This window comes from Coturnix japonica, chromosome 24, assembly GCF_054131305.1.
Source record: "Coturnix japonica strain WE chromosome 24, WE-NBRP24, whole genome shotgun sequence".
Lineage (NCBI taxonomy): Eukaryota > Metazoa > Chordata > Aves > Galliformes > Phasianidae > Coturnix > Coturnix japonica.
The window spans coordinates 5,641,209-5,658,845 of record NC_140686.1 but is presented as its reverse complement, the minus strand read 5'-3'; the positions used below and the strand labels follow the sequence as shown (position 1 = coordinate 5,658,845).

The 17,637-nt window shown below is 45.8% G+C and overlaps 2 protein-coding genes and 1 pseudogene across 3 annotated transcripts in view; all 3 read left to right on the top strand.

Annotated features, from left to right (window-relative positions):
* LOC146757170 (uncharacterized) overlaps positions 1–4,323 on the top strand; it is a 55,185-nt pseudogene extending 50,862 nt beyond the window's left edge. The window contains exons 32-33 of the transcript XR_014937087.1: positions 1,774–1,819; positions 3,332–4,323. The product of XR_014937087.1 is annotated as an uncharacterized LOC146757170 (transcript). The remainder of the gene's footprint in view (positions 1–1,773; positions 1,820–3,331) is intronic.
* Positions 4,324–13,175: 8,852 nt separating this feature from the next.
* On the top strand, positions 13,176–14,633 carry LOC146757169 (uncharacterized). Its single transcript, XM_085523686.1, has 3 exons — positions 13,176–13,449; positions 14,164–14,232; positions 14,374–14,633. Exons 1-3 carry the CDS (start codon positions 13,176–13,178, stop codon positions 14,508–14,510), a joined length of 480 nt encoding a protein of 159 aa, XP_085379812.1. The 3' UTR covers positions 14,511–14,633.
* A 189-nt stretch (positions 14,634–14,822) lies between these two features.
* LOC146757168 (uncharacterized) lies at positions 14,823–17,124 on the top strand. Its single transcript, XM_085523687.1, has 3 exons — positions 14,823–15,448; positions 15,973–16,114; positions 16,300–17,124. The coding sequence occupies exons 1-3, from the start codon at positions 15,298–15,300 to the stop codon at positions 16,394–16,396; spliced, it is 390 nt and encodes a 129-aa protein (XP_085379813.1). The 5' UTR covers positions 14,823–15,297; the 3' UTR covers positions 16,397–17,124.
* The last annotated feature ends 513 nt before the right edge of the window (positions 17,125–17,637 follow it).

Below are 17,637 nucleotides of genomic sequence, written 5' to 3'. Positions count from 1 at the left end.
TGTTTTGTTTTTTTTTTTCTTTTTTTTCAACTAGAGAAAATTTAATAAGCAGCTGCTGTGGCATTGGAAGTTCCCAGCTAAGCTATTTATTAAACTTTACTGTATAGAATGTGCATAAGTGTATGACATACTTGAAATGGATAACTTTGACATCTTTGCTCAGCCCATCAGACATCTCTGGTCAAGCCACGTTGTTTTTTTCCTTACTGATCTTCATTTTTAGTTTCTTTTAGTACATTAATACTAACAAAGACATCCTTTAAAACTAGGATGATGTGAGTATGATTGCTTTGCTTCTTCCTATACAGTCTGCTGTGGGATGCATGCTGTGCCTAGTAAACATTTCTTTTTGTGCTTCCTGCTATGTATTATTACCTGAGAAAACAACAACCTACTCTTCAAGTCTTGACAGCTTTATAATATTTTGCAGCAATTTATACATGATTGCAACTTCTGCAATAGCTTTGAAGTACTTTGCCAGTTGTGCTGCTTAGTACTTGGCCTGTTCACCAGGCTACTTAAAAAGACAAGAGTTTACCTGACTCTGAGCCTTGTCTTTGCTTCAGTTATACCTCAGATTTTTCCAGTAATCTGTTTCCTTCTATTGGGAAAAAAAAAAAAAACCAACAAAAAAAAACACCTCTGTATTGCCATTAAATTCAAACTAAGTGCTGCCTTCTTGGATGGAGGAGATTACAAGTTCTCCTGACAGTAAAGTTCATAATAACTGGAAACTAAGGAACTTTAATTGGAGTTTGCCTCGTGTAGTCATCTTGCACTTTTGTTTTTATGTAAAGCTCTCAGTGCACATTTGGTGTTTTTCAAAGTAAGGGAGGTTATCTGAAGTAGAGTGTGAGCATCTCCTGGGATGAGGAAGCTCGTGTAGATTTTGGCTTTGATTTTGCAAAAGCTTTGATAAAGCTTCAAGGATAAGAAGCTGAAAATACTTTATGCCGCCGTTATTCAAAATGCTGGTATCAATTACTTTGTCCATGCAACTGTTTGAAAAAACAAATTGCACTGATTACAAACAAGAGAAAGAAATGCAGCTCTGAAAAGTGGGTGCAGGAAATAATAGTGACTTCTGCTAGCTGCAACCAGCGTGAGTGCATGGATTCATGAAACCAGTTTTCCTACTGGTAGCATAAGAAAGGGAACACCTACTTCCCATTCCGTCTCTCAGTTTCTGTTTCCTTTCTGATTTTATTTCCTGTCTGCACTCCTGATTTTTAGCAGTCTTATAAATTTCCACTCTTTTGACTTCTGCCTGTTCCTCTTGTTCTTTTACTTGGCACCACCGAGAAATTTCTTGCTCTGTCTTCTTTATGCTGCATCCCACAGTCAGATAATTACACCTGTAGGTGAGACCACAAGCCTTCTGTTCTCCAGGCTTAACAGTCCTGATGCTCTCAGCCTCTCCGCGTAAGCCACATGCTCCAAGCACTTAACTGTATTTGCTAATTACATGAGTCTGGAAGCTATATGCTGTCTGTTTTGACAATTACTTCTATGCGTTAAAGACCTGATGGAAAATAACACAGGAGTCGCAAATATCTTCAAATGTAAATGATCGCATACGGTGTTTGGACTGTGGCCCTTTAAAAGGTCTAATTTCTCCTTATGAAAACTTTGCATTCAGAGTAAATGACAGTAAATAAACATCTCCTGGGAGAGCGAGGGGCAAATGCTCCTTTCTAGCGATCCAAGCTGGTTTATGTTACTTAATAAAATGTGCAGTGTTATTTATAATGCATGTGTTATTTATAATTCTAGGTACAGAAGGAATTGGAGGAAAAAATCAATAAGGAACTTCAGCAAGGTAATATGCTACTCTGATATCAGTGTTTTTAAGGAAGATGATGACTGTTCGTAACTTCTATGTAATTATTTTCAAAAGTTGTCAAGATTTGTGCTGTTTGAAGCACAGTGTGGGGCTGTTTTTAACTCTAACTTAGAGAGTTTTAATGGAAAACTTCCTGCTAACCAATATACTCTTCAGAATGTTCTGCAGCTACTTTTGAGAAAAAGCATGGAGAGCAAACCATCTCCCCCGCACAGATACACTTGGCTTAAGTTCAAGTCACCTTTCATCCTCAGGCACAAACATCAAATGTAAAAAAACAAAAAAAAAGGCCAGAAATAAGATTTTTATGGACTTCTGTCACTACTTCTCTTTCTGCATACATTCATTGCATTCAGCACTTCAAATATACCATATACATTTTCTGGTGTTCTTAATTTTTGCTCGCTCTTTTTCATTGCTTTTTTTTGTACCTGACACGTTGTCATACTTGTCTTTGGATAAAGAAGAATCAGTGGAAAAGATAGCCTTTCTTTAGGTAAAAATCATTCAGCAATATATAGGCAAACACAGCATGAACTGATTGCTTTTAATATGCAGTGTAAAGCCTGTTCTCTAATAAAAGGCCAGGTCTTCAGAGAAGAATTCATACTGTTTCACAATTAGCATTCTGCCAGAGTCACTGCTGCTGTTCCTAGAGTTATTTTGAAGCAGGGAGCCCTTGAGAATCCAGCTGTTGCTTCACAGCTCTTCCAATTTCCCTGAATAGACAGAAACCCATTGCCATGTGCTCATTTGCATATTCAAACATAATTACATGTGTAGTAGGAGCCGTAGTATTTGCTTGGTCTGGGGATCTTGTCTGGAAAAGGCTGATGGATGGAAGTACTGAAAATCCTTTTCTGCTTCCATCGAAGATGTGTTTCCATGAACGAAAGAGGGTTTAGCCAGGGAAAGTTAAGACATCCCTGGCAGTTAAAGTTAAGGCTGAAACTTTCATATATATATATGGGCATGTAATAACAGGATGCGGAGAAATGGCTGTAAACTTGAAAGTAGGTAGATTTAGACTAGATATTAGGAAGAAACTCTTTACTTCCTAATGTAAGGGTGGTGAGACTCTGGAACAGGTTGCTTAGAGATGTTGTGCATAGCCCCCATCTTGCAGGCATTCAGAGCCAGTCCGGATGGGGCTCTGAGGAACCTGGTCTAGAGGGAGCTGTCCCTGCCTATAGAAGGGAGATTGGAACTGGGTGATCTTAAAAGGTCCCTTCCAGCCCAAACCATTCTGTGTTTCTAAAACCTGGAATTTCTTTAACTAGCTTTAAAAATTGTATTGGCTGATCATTGAATGTGAAAAAATGTTTCTTCCTTTATGCCTGTCCTTTTTGATTTGTGTTTTCCTTGGAAGTTTTTAAATATCTCTGTAGAGCGTAGCCTGATCAGTTATCAGTAATGTTTTTACAGTGACTGATTTGACTCAATCTACTGTAAAAGTAACATCGTCAATCTTGTTTCTTTTCTTTCCAGCCACCGCTGAGCTTGAAACTGCTAGAGCTTCTCCAATGAAATCTACTTATGGATCTTCAAAAAATCTCAATGTTGACCAGGATCCCCTTTGCAGAGCGGTACAGGAGTACCGGGATGTTTTAAACCAAAATTACCTGATCTAAATATATTTTTATTTAAAATGTAAAGGGAAAAGTACTGGAGATCATTTGTTTACATAGGAGGTCTGTGACTTCCCATCCTGCAGCTTAGTGTGGAAACATCTTTACTGCGGTTTGAATATAAATTTTAAATATATTAAATAGGTTGACACTCTGCACTTACCTGTTGGTCACCGAGGGGTAGTCAGTTTATTTTGCACTCAGGATAAGAACCATATCTATTTTTAATTACTGTCAGACTGAGTAAGGTTGGTTCTTGAACTTGACGGAACTGTCAAAATGTTTTTGACACATTATTTTGCTCCATGTTTTTTGTTGAAGGTTTTACCAGAAGCATTTCTTTGGTTCTATTTAACCCTTCCACTGTTTGTGGTAGAGTCTCCAGTGTTATTTTAACGCATAGGAGATTTTGATTGGATTCCTGCCAGCTGTTTCCGTCCTGATGCTGTGAATATTTCTGCTGGTTAAGTGGAAGTTTTAGCAGTGATTAAGCTGGAGAAGAATGCACTTTACATTGCTGTCAGTTTCACGCACCTAGGGTTTAAAAATACTGTGCGTGTGTAGCAGTGCCAAGAAAGCTTTAATGTGACCTTTTTGATATTTCTGACTTGATATCCTTGTTGGATTTTGCATTAGAATTTGACTCATCTTAAGACATTCACAGTTGGTAGATGAACACATGATGAACCTGAAGCGGTTCATAGTGGGAAGAAGGAAAATTAATGTTTCAACCTTCTGTCCAATTGGTACTGCACCTTTTTATATGAATGTATTTTATGACACTAATATGCTATATTTAATTCCAGATATTTATGTTCCAACTTGGTATTTAATAAACTTTCATATCTGGTACATCTTTGTTTTATTCTGTTGGCCTTCTTGACTTGCTTTCCACCTCATTCCTTGCCTCTATGACTTGCTACAGTCCTCCTCTGCTCACTTCCATCTCTCCTTCTGGTGCCTTCAGTCTGCCCTGAGATCAGACAAGTGGCCAGCATGCATTTGTGTTCTTTTCCTCCTGGGTACTTGAAGCAGTGGGGCAAACAGCTACTATATGTCATAAGGTTTGTCATCATAGAAATTAAGGGGTATATGCTTGAAACAAGTGTGGAGGGTTGTGATTTTAATGGGTGTGCTGAATCACTTTCAGGTCTTCGGTGGTGATTCATTAACAGGAAGCCGAGGGTAAAGTCTCTGTTGTAAACCTGGCCATGATTGGGAGGGGGATCTTTGGAGCCTTTTCTGCAGGTTGGCCATTCCTTTATGAGATAACTTCTGGTGGCCCTTTGTGCTCTCTCCAGCTGGTACAAGCCAGGAGCCAGGTGGAAGAATATCTCCAGCAGAATCCAGACAGCAAAGCACTCATAGAGTACCTTGCGCTTCTCCATGTTGGTTAAAGCCAGTTCTCCCTCCTCATTTATCAGAGGGAGTGCACTCTCCCAGGTCTGTCACTTCTGCCCAGTGCACCTGTAGGCTCCCTTCTGGTTATTTTTACATCCCTCGCCAAGTTCAGTTCCATCTGTGCCTCAGCCTTCCTGATCCCATGCATGTCCAGACGGCATCCCTGGCCCCTTCCCAGCTACCTGTCCCTGCTTCCACTGCATACAACAAGCATGCAGGGCAGGGCCAACCAAGGAGTCCTATTAAAACTAGTGCCACCAAAAACAGCTGACGAGCCTTGGTAATTGGGACTCCTTGCTGGGAGGCACTGAGGCCCCGAATTTGCCACCAAAAATAACCTCTCCAGAGCAGTTTGCTGTTATCTGGGGGCACATGTCACAGATGTTAAGAAGACTCTACTGCCTCTGATAAAATAGAAGGCTACTACCCACTCAAGGTCTCATTCAAGTAGGGTCCCAGGAGGCTGCAAAAAGGAAATTACAGAACATTAAAAGGGACTTTGAATCCCTTGGGAAGATGTTAAAGGGAGCAGGAACACAAGTAGTCTTCTCTGTACTGCTGACTGGGGGCTGAGAAATGAAGAGGGAGAATGGGCCAGGTAAATTACTGGCTCAGGTAATGGTGTCAGATCAAGGTTTTGGTTACTGTGATCTTGGGCAGGCCTTTGAGAGACCAGGTATGTGGACATCAGACAGAATGTGACAGAGCAGGTGGGGCAAAAGCATGCTGGGGAGCAAGCTGGTTGGATTGATTACCAGCACTTTAAACTAGATTCAGTGCAGGGAGTGGATAGTTCCTTGTGATAGAGAAGGGACAGGGAATGCTGTCATTTAAGGAAACTGCAGGGGTAATCCTCAATTTGTGAGGAGTCTTGTATTTCGATATCATATTTAGTAAAATAAGTTTTTCCTCCTTAGATTGCCGCTGTTTTTATCCCATTCCCCTTTTTCCCCCTCCTTTCTGGGCCCCGGGGGGGGCCCACGGGGTGGCTTCCCCTGTCACGGGCATAGGTAAATCTAAGTAACCCATGACAGATTTTTTAAAGACTAGTCAAATGCAGCAGTGGGTGTGGAGAAAGAACAAAGAAATCTGTAACAGTCTGTGATCAATTATTATAATTTCCATTGCCATCGGACTAGCAGCTGCGCCGAGCCTGGGACTGGACCGAGCTAGAGTTGGGCCACCGGAGCAGTGAGGCGGAGCGTGTGCGGCCCCTTGGGGTTCGGTGCCTGCGGATATGATATCGAAATACAAGATAACACAATATAATATAATTGAGGCTAACAAATCGAACAAACAGAGAGAGAGAGAGTCCCCGAAAACAGAGAGGCCTACTGTGAACTCTATGCGACACGGCTGGAACGCTTCCCACTCTCCGAGAAGTCCGAGAGAAGGAGGAGGGCACTCCAGCCTGGGAACGAGATTATACAGCGTCCTGGTCCCGTGACTTATCGTTATCCCTGTTGTTCTCTGGGATATGTAGTCTTCTTCTGTGGACTGCACATTCAATAGAAGTATCCATACTTTACATGATGTTATGATGTGGAATACTGATAGCAAAATTACAAAATTACAAAACCATGACACAATGATGACAATGAGGTGTGGGGAACAACCACTACTGATGTTTCAGAGAACAAAAATCGTACAGGGACTGCCCTCCTCCTGCCCTCGTGTCCCCAGGAGAAACCAACACTGTTTATATAACAGTGCAAGTGGAGGAGTTCATTGTGGAGTGACATTTCTTGGCACCCACTCAGGGCCAGCGTTACTGATGTCAGACTAACAGCAGCAACACATTGTTCAGCACAAGTCCCCGAGTTCCTGGAACGTGCTGCAAGGTCCAGGAAGGAAGATATTACTGCCTGGATAAGGTCAGGATCACAGTGCAGGCAAGTGGCTCTTGGCAGGAGTCTGACTGCTATTGTTTTCACCTTTGATTTCTACCTTCATGAGCAGAGCTTTTATTTTCTTCAGGGAAGATTCTACTACTGGAAGAAATGTCACAGTTTCTGTAATTGCTGTAAAAATTACTGTAAATAAATAAATAAATAAATAAATAAATCCTTAAAAGAGTATTAGAGGCAAGTGTGGGATTTTCAAGGCAAACACCTGACTCATTACCTTCTGCCACATGTAGTTAAACTAAACCTGGTACAAGTTTCCCCTCATTGACTGGACAGCAACTGAGACTGAAGAACCCTCTTCCACTCAAAGAAAACTGATGGACTTTCATGGTTCTAATCACTAAGCAGAACACACAGCTGGAAGGTAGGAATGAAAATACAATTACTAAAAATTAGCCAAGTTGCATACAGTGCTGCCAGACATGAAGGCAGAGCTGCTATGTCTGGCTCCATGGCTCACACTTCCTTTGGTTGTCACTGTCACTCCTTAAACCCACAGCCTGAAGGATGCGAAAGAGGCAGATGTGTTCACAAATACTATAGACCAAATAAACCTTGCAAGCATAAACCATGTAGTTACAGCGGCATTACTCCCATTTGGAGTTTGAGTCTCTTCTGAGAGGCTTTCATTGTGCTGAGAAGTGCCTTCAAGGTCATTCAGTTCCTAAAGGAACATGACCAAATACCAAGCCATGAACTGTCAGCCATGGAATCAACTAAATCACCTCTCAGCAAGGCATTGAGAACACCAGCCAGGTATTTAGGATCATTTTACCTGCAGAGTAAAATTCTCAGTGGAGCACAGCTTCACCCATCGGAAGCTAATAGGTGGAAAAGCATCTATTCACACATACAGAACTGGTATGTTTGTTGGGAAGGTAGTATACTGATGGAATCGTACTAGATACATCACACTACCTGATGAGTCTCCAGATCTAGCTCAGCATGTTTGATACTCACCAAGTCCAAGGCCTAAGGATAACAGGCTGTAGCTGATAGCAAGGGATGAGCTGGACAGAAAGCCTCCCTTATCAGACTAAGTCCTCAAAACAGAATCACATTCCTTCAACCTATGGGTTGACCAACTAATGTTTGAAGAATTTTGCAGACGTGTGGACACGGAGGCTCTGCACACGGATTGCAATTAAGGAACTTGCTCTTTGACTACAAAGGTGGCTTTTGTTTTGCTTCAAGCACACCAAATGAATTCAACACATCTTTTTATAAGCCAGCTCAGTCCTTTCACTGGAGACATCCTTTTCCAGTGTTAGCCAAGATTTGTCCCTTAACTCCAAGATGTCTTTTAAATAAACAAAAGGAGGAAGCGACCAACATCAGGCAACACAGGAAATGTAGTGGATTATGACGATTACCTCCAATTCAGTGTTACTTCCTTTTGTCCTCAACATCATCTTTCTCTTCCCTGCTCATTTTTGTAAAATCAGTTTGCTAATTTGCAAGGACACATTGAATTTTACTCAGTTTCTTGTTATTTATCATACTCTTGATTTTGGCTCTTGGCAGGAAAAGCCGCTTTTCAAGAACACTGTGAACTGACACCTTATATGTATTTCAGTAGGACTCTCCATGTACTGAGGAACCATCTGTCAGTCTTAAGACCAGCAGTCCGTACTGAGAGTACCTTCAAGCCTGAGAATTGTTCTTCTTTGTTGAGTACTTTTTTCTTTCCTTCAGTGAGAGAAAGGACTTCTTTTGCAGAAATTACCACTTATCTCCTAGGAAACACTTTCTTTTCTACATCCGTACAGAGTGGGAAACCACGGGAATCTTAGCAGCCAGCCAAATGGCACACAGCAACTGGCACAGCCCTGTCCAAAACAATAACGGCTTGTGGTTCCCTTTTTCCTCTCCCAGACTTCTTCCAACATCTGAGAATGAAACTTCTCTCAAAATTAAGCTCTAATTAAGACCTAACAATCCACTGTAGAGTGTAACTTTATTAGGCTATGATTTCACCTTTGTAGTTTTTAGAAGGGTAGTGGGCCTTCTGTTTGATTTAAAGAACCCCTTTGTTACCAGTTCTTCTCTCTCCGATTTCTTCACCAGTGTAACCAGCACAGTCTTTGGTCAAATCCAGACCAAAACCAATGGCATCAAAACTGAAATAAAATCTGCTGTTGAAACAGAAAATTTGAATGCAATCCAAAAGTAAAAAATAATCTTAACTTTGCTGATGTCTACATGTGTAGGTAACCAAACTTCACAGCTGACAGTTTAAGCTGTCACACAGAACTTTGCTTCTGAGTAGTCTCCCTCCTGGCAGCACTGAATTGCAGTCTGAAATTCTAACCAGACCCGTGAGCAGACCATCCTTTGCCTACCTTGTTGAAGAAGAGTTCAACAATGCACAGCCTATCAACCTAATAGGGCTTTGTGCTGCCATTTTTTGTCAGCAGTCTTTTCTGAAAGAGTCTGAAATCACCTTTCTCAGCTTCTCCAAGAATGCTCTAGCACCTACATCTTTGTCAGCCTGTGAATAGAGATGCATTACCTTCTTTGAACTCTATACCAGAGCCCCCTGTCCTGATATTGCTCGAGTTTCCCATTATTCATAGTGAAATTACACAGCATGAAATGTTGAAAGTAAATCCAACAAAAACATACTTAGTAAAATGTAGAAACTTTAATTTACAAGCGAAACTACAACATATTCATAATAAAAAAAAAACAACTGGTGACTAGACAAGTTACGTACAATTTGTAAAAACTGTTGAACACTGTTAAATAGGTCTGTACAACCAAAGATTTACAAAGTCCTTGTGCATTCTCTTCTTTTCAATGCACAACTGAACTTAAGGGTTCTGCTCGAATATTCCCTAAGTCAAGAGCTGAATCTGTCTCTTCATCGATCTCACCAATGACAGCACTGTAATAAAAAACAAGTTACCAATTGTTAAAATCCTCTGATGCAAACCTAGAAAGTGAAGACTTAGTTTTGTTTTTATTGCTTAAATTTAACTGTAGAGCTCTATCACTTAAATGCCAAATTCTCGTGGTATTCTCCCACCTCATTGTACCATTTCAGCAATCAGCTGACTCTACAGCTGTGCCTTTTCCACACTGAGAAGCCTTTGTCTATTCAGGTTTTCCTTGACATATAACATTTCATACCTCTCGTTATTCTAACTTCTGCTCATTGTGAATTTTCCTACTGCAACCCTCTGAAATTCAAGGCATACCAGGTATTTACGCAATGACACAATGATGCCTGCTGTTCTATTGTTCTTCCTAGTAATCCCTAGTATTTCTCCTTCCTGATGCATCAGTATTTACGAAGAACTAGACAGAAACAGGACAGGACTGAGTTCAAAAGTAAGACATCTCCACAAGGGTAGCAAGATTCCCATGATGATGAGCAGATCAGAATGCCAAGCGGCTTTCTCAGTTAACAGTGGATTACTGTGCTTTTATCAAGTCCAAATGTACTTGAATTTATAACTGTGTATGTTTACTGCCTTCCTGTGCCTGAAGTCTGTCTCTGATTTACACTTACAGATTGAGGCATAATCTGTATCAGAAGGAAAGATGCTCTTGTTTTTAATTTAGGAAGGAAAAAAGAAACAACAAAACCCACTAAAGATCATAAAAAATTGCACAACTTGCCAAAACCTCACTCATGTCAAAACCCATAAAGGGATCTATTTAATTCCTCATCCTAGGCTTACTGTATGGTGGAGTAATTAAGTTCACATGTTCATTTAGACTGAATAAACTGTATTGCTCTAAAGAAGCTTCATGAGCTATTCTGTGGGGCGGGGTGGCAGCCATATGTGGGGTGGAGGTGGGCTTATATGGGACAGGGGGCCTTCTGTGGGGCAGGGGGAGCTCCTATGGGGTGGAGGGGTGGCCATATGTGGGGTGGGGGGAGTTATGGGGTGGGGGGGCATGTATGGGGCAGGGTGGCCTCCCCTCCGCTGCCGCTTCCCTCCCCCCATGCCCATTTAAGGCTGTCCACAGAAAAAGAAAAGAAAGAAATAAAAAACTTGTGTCCTTTACTCCCGTTATCCCACATGATGTTCTGATGTGGAATAGCAACACCAACCAAATTACCAAACCACAACAGTTTGGAAGCAGATTTAAACTGGTAGAAGTTGGCAGTGTCTGCATTTCCAGGACCGCTGAAATCAGTGGGGTGCACCTCTCCTGTCCAGGAACCCCAAAGAGGCGATAATAATCCCAGGCCAGCAATTGTAGTATTGATATGATGATTTTATTCAAAGTCTTTGTTAAACAAAGAGGGAAGGAAGGGAGGGGTGCGCTCGGGGAAAGGGGCAGAGGAGGAGGGTTGTTGTCAGACTGTGAAATCAATTTTTTTTTTCTTAATTCTGCTTCAGAAACAACATCTGATTCCCATGCTCTCTGCTTGGTATTTTGTCTTTTGATGCAAACACGTAAGCCCCATTGGTGCCTGGTTCAGCAGTTCAGCTTCCTTTGCGCCCTTTGCCTGGTTGTAGGGAAGGTGGCAGGCTCTGTTTCAATGAGGGTGTTGTATGGACATAATATTTATCGCCATGTATCCAAAGGTGCAACAGTTTCTGGAGACCCGTGTGGGATCCTATAGGTGATGGTTCTCTCACCACCAAGTATCCAGTTGTCAGCAGTGGGTGAGTTCACTGGGACTTTGGGGATGGGAGGTGCCAACTAGCAAGCCTTCAATTTCTGCTACTAAAATCAGGCTTGGAAGCACGTTACACGTGGGAAATACACTTGGTGCAGGAAAGGGGATTTCCTTAGCCATCAAAAAAAGATGAAACTGAAGATCTATCAACAAAAATGTAAGCACGTGACACTTGACTTGGCGGGTCTGTGGGAAGGTCAGCTTCTCCGTGTTTGTATTTCAGCCATCATCCTCCACACTGGAGAGGATTTATCCGCTTGGCTTGCTTAATTGCAGCACGTTTCACACGCGTGGATAACCTGTGCATATTGCGTCACTACCTCTGTGGCCTGAGGTGGTGCACCAAGCTGGAAATAATGCCTTCTTGGGGTTGTTGAAGCTCTGCAAAAGTTTGCCAAGCAAAGTTGTGGATGCTCCATCCCTGGAGGTGTTCAAGGCCAGGCTGGATGGAGCTCTGGGCAGCAAGACTCTGTGGGTGGCATCTCCGCCCGAGGCAGTGGGGCTGGGGTTCTGAGTTCTTCACTGTCCCTTGCAAGCCAAGCCATTCTATGATTCTGCATTTCTATGATGTAAGCACCAGCCCCACACAGCCCTGGTGCAGTGCATCACAAGAGCAGCAGCCTGCGGGGAGCCACCACCCAGAATCACAGAGATGTGAGGTCACAATGCCCCATCCTATAACTGTGCTGAGCTGTGTCATGAGCTCACGAGGCCTGGCCGCAGTCTTGGCTCAGTGCGACACTCACTGTGGCTGCAGCGGTGGTGTTGGAAGCGTGGTGCAAGTGTGGGGGCGGCCATGGACCCTGCCCGCCTTGTCCTCTTCCTCCTATTGGTGGCCATGAGTTTCCAGGAGAGCTGTGCTGCTCCGTGGCGAGCACGGGGAGCAGGTGAGTGGGTAGAGATGGGACCCAAACTGAGCAGCGCTGGGAGCAAGAAGTCAGGCTGTGTTCCCACGGCCCTGTAGTACACTTGCCTGGGGCCTGCCTTCCATGGGGGTGTTGCTGGGTAGGGGGTGATGGGCAGCACTGCAGGAGCCGGGCAAGAGCCCGTGGCTGCGCTGCTCCCCAGGGCTGGCTCCAGCCATGCCAGGCTGTAGCTCTGCTAATTGCTGGCTGCAGCACAGCCTTCGTCCTGGGAGATGCCCGGGGAGAGTTCAGAAGAGGCGTGCTGGGCGTGCATGAGCATTTCTGCTTCAGGCTCATGGCACTCCCCAGTTTCCAAGCCAGAGCCCCGGTCCACAGCCCAGGGGAAGAGACAGGTGTGCTTTCCTCCAGTGCCTCAGTGTGACCTTGCTGTCCATCAGAGGCCTCCCAGTAAGAAAGCCCTGGGGGCTGCATCTTCTTCCACGTAATCTGTGAGAGATGTGGCACGTGGCCCGGAGAGAGCACTGCATACGCTGCCAGGTGCCAGCCTACGGGTCATCCCGTCCACCCTGCAACTTTGGAAATCATGACCTGAGTTATTCTCCACATCCAGTTACTGAGGGAGAAGGAGATCACACCATATAGTGCATATAAGTGGGAACTTCTCTCATCTGTTCTTGATTCTAGATTATGAGCTTCGTGCTCCCTTTCCGGATGCTCCTTTGGATCCGGACTTCATGCCTGTGCCTGGGGGACAACCCAGGGGTAAGTTGTGAGTGTCTGTTTCCTTGGAGGCTGAAACGTTCATGCTCTCATGGTTTACCTGGGTGCAATTTTACTGGAGATCCTCTCCAGGTCTTCCAAGTCTGTTTGTGCCCAGAAGGGTTTGCACAGATGAGCCATGAGTATTTTTTCTCTCAGAGAGCTGCCACGTTTCAGTGGGAAGGTTACCACTGCCCCTCTGCAGCTGAGGGAGCCCAGACCTTTGTATTCGGGCTGTGGCATTCCCCAACCACCGCCAGACCCTACAGGTCACTCAGGGAAAAGGAGGCCCCCACATGTGCCGGAAGCTCTCCTCACCTGTGTCTGATCACACTTGTGTCTGCAGGCCCTGCTGGTGAATCTGCAGAACTGAATCCTGCCTACGATCCCGAGGGCGAGACTGGAGGTAAATCAGCAGGCTTCATTTCCTTGATATTTGTTCATATTTGGCTGAAACGGTTCATCGAGGATTCCGCATTTAACCGGACAGAGGGTTCTTCTCCCCAAGAAGCATGGATGGTCATCGTTTCTTGGGAGCTCCGTGCTGTCAGCATTGTGTTGGCTTTGTCTGTGTATCTACGAGGTCTCCCAGTAAGAAACTTTCAAGGGGCCAAGTGTTCTTCCACGAGGTCCCTGAGAATTGTTTCCCATGGCCTGGAGACAGTATTTGGAAAGCTGTGGAATACCAGCCAGCAGGTCGCCTCTGGCCTCTGTGCAGCTTTGGAATTCCCCCCCCCGTGTCATTACCTGAGCCACTTCCACCACTGCAGCTCACTAAGGAAAAGAGAGATGGGCACATGCAATGGGAACATTTCTCCTCTATCTGTGATGACAGCTGTGTCTCCAGGAAGTGGCTTACCAAAGCTGAGGTTTACCCCACTCCATGCAGTTTAGAGCTGGGGTGAACTCCAGGAGGGCGTTCCTCTGGGCAGTTCCACACAGGATTAGTTAAGCACGATGGTGAGGCCCCTGTAGGCAGCCCGGAACTGTTTCCGAGGTGCTCCTGTGCGGAAGGGAGAGAATAGTGTCGTGAAGGAATCCCTGGCTTTAATTGCATCCTGCGACCTTGTGGCCGAAAGGATGCTCAGTAGCAGTTGCTCTGTCCTGCATTTGTTTGCAGATTTGACTAGAGGAGTTGATCCAGCTTCCTCTCTGAGATCTGGAACTGAAACTCTGTCGGATCGCGCAGGTACGTCATAGCTTTGAAATTCTTTAGAGAGCTTTTGCTGCCCGTTTCAGTGCCATTTCATGGCACAGTCCCCTGTACGCTCTGCTACTCAGTTGATGCTGTAGTGTGTGACTGAAACTTTTCATGGGTCTTTGGTTGCAGAAGTGCCCCCAGTGTGGGCCCTGCCCGGTCATCGGTTTCCTCCTGTGCTGGAGCCCAGCTGGAATCCCAGCAGTGAGTACTCTGTCTTCACTGACTTGTCTGACTCGCCGCTGATCTTCAAAACTTCATGCACGTGATATTTAACTTCATACATTCTGTTAAGGTCCGGAAAGAGAAGAGGATGAATCCAAACGCGGAAAATACTCTCAGGGCTCATCCCGTCTCCTGAAGCGACTGCTGAAGGAAATGGAGAAGGCAGAGCGTGGTGGGTATACTTCAGTCTGTTCACTGTGGGACCTGGGAAGCTGAGGTGTGATATACAGGTGTGGGCAGGCTGTAGCCTGCACAGCAGGAAGGGATGGGTCAGAGCCGTGCTGCAGCCGTGTTCCATGTATCACCTTGCAGGTGCTGTCAAGCACCAGAGCTGGTCTGCTGCCAGATGGTCTGCATCCAGCCAAGACCCAGAGGCAGCTGCTCCCCCAGCACAACCATTACTTGTCAGAGCTGCTTTGTGCAGTCGTTGGCACCCAGATGGCAGCAAGTGGCAAAGTGGCAAGCGCTGTGCTTCTGTTCATCCAAAGCCCTCCGTGCAGCTGAACAAGTTCAAGGCAGGAGGAGCATCCTGAGCAGGGTTGGCTGCCTTTGCTAATGCTGGAAATGAGGTGGAGATGCTAATTCTGAAGGCTTGGACTGTGTGTTAGAGCTTGGATTTCAGCCTGCATCTACCTGGCTGTGACGGGCTGGTGACAGCACAGAATGTGAGGGCCTTGCACAGGAGCTGATTCCTCAAGAGGTGTGAGGGAGTCAGCATTGTCCAATAGCTGGGAGGGCCCAAATGCCCTTGGGTAACAGAGGGGCTCACAGTGTACTTGGGGGGGGGCCTGGACTTTACCTGAGCTCGGGATTGGAGAAGCTCAGTTTTTGATGAGGGCACGTGACATCCCAATCCTACTGCCCTGCTTTCTTTCTAAAGGAACGGACCAACAAAGTGAGCGGGATGCACTCCAGGAAGGTGGATATCCCACACTGCCCGTCCCGGACAGAGGAATGCAGGCAGCACCAACCGGCATGCCAGGTAATTTCTGTCCCATGATCATACGGTGTCACAAACCAGAGTCACTGCGTGCCTGCAGGCTCTTGCTGCCAGCTCTTGCACACCAGGTCAGCAGCCAGACCTGAGCGTGTGAGCATAGAGTACATGTAAAAGAAGCAGGAGTGTTTCTCCCCTGTGCTGGCTCTGGCTGTGCCCTGTGCTGGCTGAAGCCTGACCTTCAGCCTGGGGGGCGTCCCACAGGAGAGCTCAGGACACGCATGCCGGGAAAAGCATGAGGGATTCTGCTCTGTAGCTCTCCCCACAGACCAAGCCCAGACCCCAGAGTACAGCCCCAGCTCTCGGCCCAGAGGAGGACACGGGTAGTGCCTGTGCAGCCTCTTCGTACCCAACAAGAGGTGGAAGCAATCCTTCTTGTCCTCCGGTGCTTCGGCACCAGAGACGGAGGCACCCACAGACAAAATGACCTCTTGGGTCCATGAAGCACACTGAGAGATTATCTGTAGCGCAGCTGAAGGTAACGTGGGACATTGTCTCATTTCTTCCAGGGATGAACACAGGCAAAAGCACAGAGGCTGCTGCTCACAGATCTGTGCGGAAGCGCCGCATTCCGGTGACGGTCTCAGCGATGCTGCTGCCTGCGCTGGTGCTGGCCGTTGGTACTGTGATATGGGTGCTCAAAAACTACCTGTGAGTTGGCCTTTCCCCAGAACACCTTATTGCTGCATTTGGCAATGAAGCATTTGTGGTGCCAGGATCCTGGACGGCCAAATCAGCCGCTGGCAGTACGCTGCCAGGACTCAGGTTGCAAAGTCTTTCAAGTTTCCCCTTATTTCCTGTCAGTGAGTAGTGCTTTCTGAAACTCATTCTCACAGAGCGCGCAAGAGGGAAAAGAGAGCAGCAGAAGCAGCAGATGGAGCTGGGGAAGGCAACGAGACAGACTCTGACCCAGTCAAACAAGAATCTCCGTAATAGCTCCAGTCCGTTCCATTCTGCCATTGAAGAGGTCCGAAGTCTTCAAGGTCATCTGGAAGACCTGGAGCTTGAACTCAAAGCCATGAAAGAGATCCTTGGGAACAGTCCTGTGTGCTGCCTTCTGTCAGAGGACGGCCCTGAATGTGAGAGCAGAGCTTTTGTCCATCATTCTGCATTCTCCAGGACAGGTATCACCAGCAGTTTGAAGATTCTTAGCTCAACACAGCTACATTTCTGTTGAGGGTCCTAATGAGGACCCAGAAAACGAGCTTCCTCTGACTGCCGGACAATGCGTAATGTCTTTGGAGATGTGGGTGAGAATGGCTGGTTTCAGGGAGAGCTGACAGATGGCACAAGAGGACTGGTCCCTTCCAATTTGGTTGCGGAGCTTTCAGATGATGAACTGGATACACCTGGAGATCCTGTCAGAATTCCTGCATTGCTCCATCTGCAAGACTACCATTGTTCCACTCAATGGAACAACTCGATGTTGAGCAGAATGTGGTTGAGCTCCTTCGGGAACTCTCTGAGGCGACTGACAGCGGAACTGCATAGCTTTATTGTATATGAAAAACAACCAAACAACTGTCCCCTCCCTCTCCCTTCCCCTCGCACCCCCCTACCCCCCCCCCCAAAAAAAAGACAAAAAAACCCCAAAAAAACCCTAAAAAAACAACAAAAAACAACCCACCCTCAATAAAACAAAAAACCAAAACCAATTAAAATCTCAACGCTGTTCTTTTTCTGGGATACACTGAGGTGACGCTTCTTCTAGCTTAGACTTTGCAATGAGTTTGTGTCACGGAGTTCTCTCTAGAGCTCACTCGGTGACAGCGGGAACAAACCCGGGGAGAGAAGGAACAAAGAACCTCCCCTCTCTAACAGCGCGGTGCGGCGCGGCCGAGAGGGGAAGGGAAGGGAGATTGTGAATGGGTCTAGGAGGGAAAAAATGAAAAAAAACCAACGATCTGAGAACAAACGGCAGTTTAACGAACCCAGGGACACTAAACAACAACGAGAGAGTTTCAACAAGGAGAAAAACAAGTCCAAATCTCACCGGCGGGCTGTGGGAGGCGGGAAGTTCCTACCACACTGCCTCCACACAGGGAACCGGGCAAAACCCCATCCCCTTCCCGACCTCCTCTCTGATGCTGTAAAGCGCAAGCTGGGGGGTTATGGGGCTCTATGGGGCGTGGGGGGAGCAGCCATATGTGGGGCGGGGGGAATTATGGGGCGGG

Coding starts and splice junctions, on each gene's coding strand:
- LOC146757168 (XM_085523687.1), top strand. CDS start 15,298: ATGAGGGCACGTGACATCCCAATCCTACTGCCCTGCTTTCTTTCTAAA. Junction 15,449..15,972: donor AGCACCAACCGGCATGCCAG/GTAATTTCTGTC, acceptor CATTTCTTCCAG/GGATGAACACAGGCAAAAGC. Junction 16,115..16,299: donor TGGGTGCTCAAAAACTACCT/GTGAGTTGGCCT, acceptor TCATTCTCACAG/AGCGCGCAAGAGGGAAAAGA.
- LOC146757169 (XM_085523686.1), top strand. CDS start 13,176: ATGAGCCATGAGTATTTTTTCTCTCAGAGAGCTGCCACGTTTCAGTGG. Junction 13,450..14,163: donor TCCCGAGGGCGAGACTGGAG/GTAAATCAGCAG, acceptor ATTTGTTTGCAG/ATTTGACTAGAGGAGTTGAT. Junction 14,233..14,373: donor AACTCTGTCGGATCGCGCAG/GTACGTCATAGC, acceptor CTTTGGTTGCAG/AAGTGCCCCCAGTGTGGGCC.